The 8,180-nt window shown below is 38.4% G+C and overlaps 1 protein-coding gene across 1 annotated transcript; it reads right to left on the bottom strand.

The window, feature by feature from the left end:
- Positions 1-1,630: 1,630 nt before the first annotated feature.
- On the bottom strand, positions 1,631-7,828 carry LOC149215238 (putative L-cysteine desulfhydrase 1). Its single transcript, XM_089389661.1, is given in 5 exon segments — positions 1,631-3,068; positions 3,070-3,261; positions 7,024-7,074; positions 7,223-7,308; positions 7,627-7,828. Coding segments are annotated over 5 exon segments (1,287 nt in total). The 3' UTR covers positions 1,631-2,312.
- Between the last annotated feature and the right edge of the window lie 352 nt (positions 7,829-8,180).

Raw genomic sequence — 8,180 nt, 5'->3', positions numbered from 1 at the left:
AAGGTACCCTCACATTTAATAAGGAGAAGACAAAGTCCTCTCCATCTTATCATCAATATATATTTATTCATTTCACATTCCCCAATGTACCCTCACATTTAATTGGGAGAAGACATAGCCCTCTCCATCTTATCATAAATATATATTTATTCATTTCACATTCCCCAATGTACCCTCACATTCAATAAGGAGGAGACATGGTCCTCCCCATGTAATTACACTTCACATTCCCAAATGTACTTCCCCATTAAATTCTCAATTTTAAATTCCTATCACAATTCCAAATGTACTCTAGCTTGGAAGAGAAGTCAACCAAGGATGGGTGAGAGTTGATGACATTAATGAGAGGTGGTTGAGGAAAGAGGGTATAAAAGGGAAGGGGGAAGGAAGAAGAGGGGGAGTTGGAGTTTTGCTTAGGATTGTGGGGGTTGGTTGTGATTGTTTGGCCTTGTTATGATTTTTGGGAGACCTTGGAAACCTGTGGAGGTTTTTTGGGTTTGAGAGGAGGAAAGTATCATTATCTAGTTTTGCACATTCTTCTTGAGGACACACTATATCTGGTTGGACTTGGGCACGGAGGGCTAGGGAACCTGTGGAGGTTTCCTGGGCTAGGAATTTATTTCCTAGTTGGCTGGGAGGTAAATCCGGTTGGGTCGGCCAGAAGGAGCGTTCGGCTGGAGCTATAAGACAAAGGTATCATCATCAACCGCCGGGACAGGTATTTTTCCATGGACTACTCTTGTTAAGTTGATATCAATGGAATTCTCACCTTAATTTATGTTGCTTATGATAAAATGATAAAATGTTAAATGTTTAAAGCTATGTGAAAAGGTCAGCAAGCTCCTTTGTTATTTATAAATTAACAGAAAAAAATAGATATGTTAGTGTATAACAAAATAAAGGCTCTAATAATAGGAGTCGGGTTCTTACACATGGTATCAGAGCCAAGTTCAAAATCTGGACCCAAGGCTCACTAAACCCCAAATTTCGTTATAAAGAAATTGTAACCTTCATAAGGATTTATAATCCTAAAATATATTCATATAACAAATTTAAAAAAAAAAAACCGCGATCATCTACAGAGCGGTATTGGTGCGGGGTTTCTTTGCCCGATCTGATGCAGAAACCTCCATTTGTCTTCCACCTCCGTGTTTTGTCTTCTGCAGAAGATCTGCGAGGACGTCGCAATACTTCTTTCTCGCGTCTTCTCCCCATTCGCCCACCCCGCCTATCCCTGTAGCCAACGTCAAGGGTTCGAATCTGGCAACATTCTCATCCGCAGATCTACATGTGTGTTTTCTGCGGCAACAGCTTGGAGCGGCCGGATTTTATGTGGGTGTTGTTCAGTTCATGGCGAGTGATGTTATACAAAGGCCGGCGTGTTGATTAGGGTGTTTTGTTCTCCAGCTGTTTTTTTTTGTTCGGAGGTTCCATTTCCTTTAAAATTTACTGAAATATGGTTAGTTCGGAAGCCTCGGCCGGAGAAACCTGTTCTCCGGGCGTTACCAGGCAATATGGTATTACGAAACCAATTTCGTTATCAGGTCCATCAGGATCAGATCTTCAGAGAAGCCGAGAGTTGGAAAAGTTCTTAGTGAGTGCTGGGCTTTATGAGAGCAAAGAGGAGTCTGCATTAAGAGAAGAAGGGCTTGCCCAAATTGACCAGATTGTGAAAAAAATGGGTCAAGCAATTGACCAGGGAAAAAGGTTACACTGAACAGATGGTAGAAGAATCAAATGCAAAAGTGTTTACATTTGGTTCTTATCGCTTGGGGGTATGTGTTTTATTACTTGAAATTTCAGATATTATTCTATCGTTAGCAATATTCCCTTTGGCCTTTAGTCTTTTTCCATTATACAGTCTTGGATTAAATCTGTGGAAGTCCCTAGGAGTATAATTTATCAGATCTTTTTGTTCCTAAAGCTGGTTAAACTTGAAGCATGCGGCTTTGTTTCATGGATAATCATTTTCAATGTCTTTACAACCATTATTTCGTTGTCTACATTCCCCAGTGTTTAGGCATGGTACATCATTGAGTAAGTTTAGATTTCATTCATCCTCAGCATTGAGTTTCTCTAATTCAAGTGTTTTATTCCATTTTTGTACGCTGCATGAGGTGCATGCAAAGTGACAGAGATGTCTTGTTGTAGAATCTACTATCCTTGTGTTGGGAATCAGCTTCTTGTCTTCTTGGGTATATTCTATCTGTTTATGACTTCTTATACCCATATTGCAGGCTTGTAGTAGAGAGAGTGTCTGAAGTGGGATTCGAACACAAGCGTTCCTTGTGGTGGCAACCCCTCTCTGGGGGCTAGAACCTGAACATGATGCTATCCTCGAATTTTTTTGTGAACTCCAAAGCAGAAGGCACACAAAGCTGCGGACTGTAGTCTCTAGTACCAACCCAAGCAGACTCTGCCGGTAATCCATCTTCAAATTCATGAGAAACAACTGGGTGATGCATAATAGGATGGAACATGCATCGGTAATAAAGAAATGCCACAGAGGGAGGGCAGAAAAACCATTTGTAAAGGTTGCTGGTATAGAAATCAGCACCAATCTCTTGCATATCAATATCTACATTCCCAATAGCATGAACCCCATCTACAAAAACTTGATCTACCCTTTCATCTCTACATACCGCGATCAGCTCTTTTAGAGGGACTAGAACAGAGGGCATTGAACTAACATGGTCTATGACTGCCAATCTGATTTTACCGCCATCTCGCTTGCCACGGTCCACTGCTGCCCTGAAATTCTCTATGATTTCTTCTTTTGATCGCACCGGGAATGGCAATTCAACCTCAATGATGCACGCTCCAGCCTGGTCTGCATAAGCCTGGATTTCCTTCTGCACAGCTCCAAAGGCATAATGAAGTATCAGTATGACATCACCCTTCTGAAAACTATTCTCCCTGAATGCCCAAGAAATCTGTTGGAGTACAATTGCCGCTGCAGCGGTGGCATTGTCCACGAGGGAAACTTTGTCAACCTGTGCAGCATTGATCAACTCGGCGATAGTCTTGCGAGATTGCAATAGCCCCTCCTGTAAAGGCCCAAAGTAAAAAACTATCAGGCTATTGCAAAAACAAGCTTGCCCACTTGGCCTGTGAATTTAAAACCGAAGCAGGGCAGGACCCAAAACTTCCACTGTTTATCCGAGATATGCCCTGTTCATGGTGCCCAAATTCTCTCCTGACAAAATCCAACTCGCTGCCATTGTCATTTTCCGCAATCATGGGACTTTCTCTCTTTAACCCCTATTTATGTTAATAAGAATGCTTATGTTCTAAAAGTTTGGTGGTTATTCACATATTCTGAATCATATGACATCAAGTGTGCCATTTGCTATAATATATGCATTTTAGGAAACATTTTTTTTTACATATGAGCAAATGACATAAAGGCCTCTTATGTAAATGTCATGTTGTTCTTTCTTATAGAAATTACATCTTACTTTGAGGTGTGACTCACTGAAAACTAAGGATTTCTAGTCATTAAAAAAAATATAAAATCAAGGATGGCAGGTTAGGGAGGGATCCTCTATGATCCTGGAGAAAAAAAGAGTAGCCACCTTAGATTTTAGGGTCTTGGCGAAGTCTCAAACAATTAGGCTCATGCATATGCACTATTGCATGACATTCTTCTAGCCAGGAAGCAAATGTTAAGTCATTGGAATTTGGAAATCATTGAGAATTCCATGATGATAAACCTTATGCTAGGTAAAATCACTCCATCTAACAATAAAATTCCAGTCACCATTGGTTGACCAAATAAGAGGTAAGCTGTCTCAACAAAGCTGTATCTCCCCATGTGAAATGTGGTCTAAATTCTGAAGTTGATCACTGTGCTAACAAGGCCACAGAGCTTAGTAAAGGGGTGTACATAAAAAAAAAATGGGGGTCATTATAATTATCTAATCCCATAAGGAATTCATATGGAAGGGCACATAAAACATTTAGCATCAACTCTCACAAGCATCACAAATCAGTGCATTATTTCTCTTGTATCAATATGGGAGCTCCAAGGATGCCCCAAAGTACCAACAGAACATGCAGTAACAACTCGGCTTCAGAAGATGAAGGGCTCAGTATGAAATCTCATAGGTCCTATGGGGCAAAAAAGAATCAAACCTTCGGAATTGAATGTTTAGGCAGTTTGGGCATGATGGTGGTCGCTCCTCTATTAAATACCATCCCTGTACTTGGAATGTTTGATGGTTTTGGCAGCATTTTTCCAAATTGTCATTGGAATGTGGCATCAGTGGAAGGTCTGGAATATTGAGGTGGTGGAACTGGTTACTATTCTGGGAACCTTTCTCTGATTCTTAAGCCTATCCTCCTCATTCAACTGGTTCTCTTTCAGTATCCATCTATTTCTTGGTTCATCCCCTCTAGGAGTTATGGTAAAGATTGCTAGGGATTTGGTCTGTCTTTGGCTCTCTGTTATTTCTGGTTGCATATATGGGAACATTGTTTGTAGGTATGAATTCTGGTGGTGGCATCTATTGCTCCTCCACCAGAAGTCACTCATTTCTCTTCAAGTCTCATCTTTTGGTTTGTTTAGTTCTTTTACTTTGTTCATTAGAATTGACTCCATTGGATCACACAGTGAAGCAAATCTGGGTTCTGGGTTTTATTCTGACTTAAGTATCACGCAGAGTGCAGGGAACATGAAGGCTCCTCCCCTGCGCAGCTAAACAGTGACCATCTCGTTGATTTTTCCACCTCTTGTTTTCTTCACTTCTTGGAGGCACCAAATATGGATAACAGAGACATTCAGGAATTCAACAAAATCCTGAGAAGGCAAGAAGATATCATACAATCCAACAGGAGTTTGTTGTTTTTGGTGACAAAAAAAAAAAACTGAAAAAGGTGCACGAAAATGAGCACAATTTCTTCTCTCAACATGCTAAAATCATAAACCTGCCAGTGCACCAAAAGCAAAGGATTAATGTATTGGAAACTGAAAGTAATATGCTGCAAAATCTGGCCCTGAATCTGAGAAAAGAACCCTTGTTATTTTGATACATTGTTTGCAGACAAAAATGAAGGAGACTATAATCATTCTGAGTTGGACAATTCCAACACGTCTCATGTCTTCCACGTTTAAATTTCAGATTGAGAATAGATTCCAAGAAAAGTAATGAATTAATTAATTGTGAATTGAGATAACAACGACATGTAACTTATGTAAATCGTGACAGTAGTTCAAGCAAAGTTGATTCAGTAGTTTTTTCATATATGGTCAGGAATTCACTATAGTTTACTTGTGCCAACACTGCATACAAAACTATATAATTGTGTATAGGTTGATGTAGAAACCAAGAGCCTAGCATAGCCTGAGGATTCCTCTTCGTCAATTGAATATTTGCTTGCACAAGCTCCAGATTGAGAGAGATCATCACATTCTACAGTCTAACAGGATTTGTCAATTGTGTCATTTGTAGGAGATTGAGTCAGAGGAGAACCTCAGCTTTAGGTGACTCATTTATGATGAGATTAGATGGAGGTTCCAATGAAGGTGCAATGACATAGTCAATCAAACAGAGTCTTTTAAATCAGTTCTTGAAATAAATTGAAAGTCAAGAAAAAAATATTACTTTTTAAAATCCTCAACCGCACTAATAGAAAGTTAGAAATTATAGAAGTCTTCTCAGAAACTTTAAGAAATTGTCCCAGACAAACTATTCAATTAGTCCTGCCATTCTCCTGTTTTGATTCCTTCCAAAATCATAATTTTCTCCGATCTTGAACCTCCATTATGACAATATTTGTTAGGAGGTCAGAAATTTATTTGTTGTGCATACATGTATGGAGTCCAAATTTTGTATGGCTTCTCTAATCCAAACGATTTAGCCTTAAAATTCCCATGAACAGTCACCCAAAAAAAAAAAAAATAAAAAAAATTAAATTGTCAAAAGACTTATAACTATATTTAAATATCTCCTTCCAACCCTTTCAACCGGTGATTAGCACTACACGGTTCTTGGGACAAATATTTTGTTCTTCTCATCTTTCATCCATTTTCATTCTTCTCATCTTTCATCCATTTTCTGAGTTGAAGTTGAATATTCACTATCCATGTATGAAATACTTGAAATTTCTACAGAATTTTGATTTCGGTTGCTTGAAGAGCTAAATTTTACATTGGGAAAATCTAAATTATTGCATTGATATAATACCCAGCCCTAGGAGAGTGTGAAAATTGTACGACGGCTCAGATCATCCAAATACTCTTCTGGAGATACAGATAGAGAGAGTTACTTCATACTGTGGCTCGACTTCCATTACAAAAGGGAATTAGACCCACTCGTTTACCCACTCCTAGAGTTAGAGCACCTCCTACTATCAGTGGTGGTAGACATTGATATCTATCTTAACTAACTTTAATGCATATGTTTTGAATAAATTTAACTCATCAAATTCTAAATTCTAAATGTTCCTTATGATGTGGACAATTAGAAATCATTGCTTAAGTGCAATAATTACCATTTGAATTATGAAAGTTCAAACTTATTGATCATTTTTTTAATGAGCATTATTGATAATGGACAATATAATTAATGAAAACTAAAATGCCTTAACCATTAAATTTTATGCTCAACACCATAGAGACATTTAAAACACGTGGGATGTACAATGGATTTAGGGTCCACGAAGTGGTATGGTCATGTAAAGATGTGCGTCCTCGAACCCTTACGGAATGTATTAATCAGACATTTCATCATGTCATCATGTTAATTTGTATCGCTACAAGAGGAAATCGTGGAGCCTCACTAAGGTCAGAGGAACCACATAAATTAACAGTATCCATATTTCTTCTGGTTATCACATAAGCCCCAATTTCTGCAAGCAGAAATATTGGGCACCCATTCACATTAGCTGAAACTAGCAAAGGTGATTGTTGGGTTACAAGACTTGAATCAAATGATATCAGTGGGTAGCAATTCTGTAGAGAGTCAGGATTGGGTGCCAAATCTTTTCTAGCATCAGCATTTGGTGGCTCATGTCACTTGATACCTCTGCATGCACGGAAACACTAAACCACTTGATCAGAGGCTTGGAAAGAACCTGCAGTTACAAAGAAGCAGTAAAACGGAAACTGTTAGAAAAATTAACAACAGACATGTAAACATGTATCAAGAACAAAATGACAATTCCACACTAAATTGATCTAGGTTATAAATCTTATAATATCACTGTATCGAGGTAGAATTACAGCTAGGTTATCAACCTGCATAAACGCCAGTGTATCATGTTGCAGCTTGAGAAAATTGGGAAAAGAAAATGAGTGACACGCAGACCCTACATAAATAATTTTCATATATGCATAATTATTAGATCATATTGACAAAGAAACTTCATAAAAAAATATAGAACAGTAGCTATAGTAACAGAAAAAATAGGAATCAGGCCCCTATAATGTTGTTGCTTTGTGATGGGTACCCTCTCATTCCAATTCTGCATGTCCTTATCCACTAATTTAGGAAGTTCATTATCACCAAGTGAAGTGAAAAATTGCACAAAACAAAATCTGCAAATGCTCTTTCTGGAGGAAGATCCTTGAATCCCTTGTTTTCTTCGTTGACTTGCATTTGCAAACAAACTACAAGCACAGCTGACCCATGCAGGATAGAACTCCTGAAAGAAAAGCATTGAAAGGAAATGATCCAACTATTGCCATGTAGACAACCTGCACAACTGCCGTGAGAACTGCATAGACCACATACATATTGATGATCTTCAACTTGGTAGGAGTTGCAGAGTATGCAGATCGAAGGGATGCAACGAGAACTTGTGCATCCTTAGCTGTTGAGGTTCCCATTTAACATATAATGCAAGTTTTCAATTCTAATGCATTTCAAAGTACATATGATGATACATACTATAGGACAATATGGATTTTGGACATAATAAGTCGATTTGAATTAGAATTGTCAAGTCAACCTAACTCATGTTTGACTTGGGAGTTTGAGTCCTCATTGCAAGTCAAATTGATGAGTTTGACTTAGGATCGAATCATATTTGGAATCAATTCGACTTTGCTTAATTTCCTCATAGAATGGAATTAGACATAGTCTTTCACTTGTAGTCAAGGAGGATGGTGACACTTCACAAAAAAAAACAGGATACTTTTTCCATATTGATGACCTGAGCTGCAGGTAAATTTGGGTTTC

Source organism: Pinus tabuliformis, chromosome 1_1 (assembly GCF_031772625.1).
Source record: "Pinus tabuliformis cultivar Carrire ecotype Pingquan chromosome 1_1, CPIR1, whole genome shotgun sequence".
Classification (NCBI taxonomy): domain Eukaryota; kingdom Viridiplantae; phylum Streptophyta; class Pinopsida; order Pinales; family Pinaceae; genus Pinus; species Pinus tabuliformis.
The sequence above is the reverse complement of the archived record's forward strand: the minus strand, read 5'-3'. Positions and strand labels throughout refer to the sequence as shown.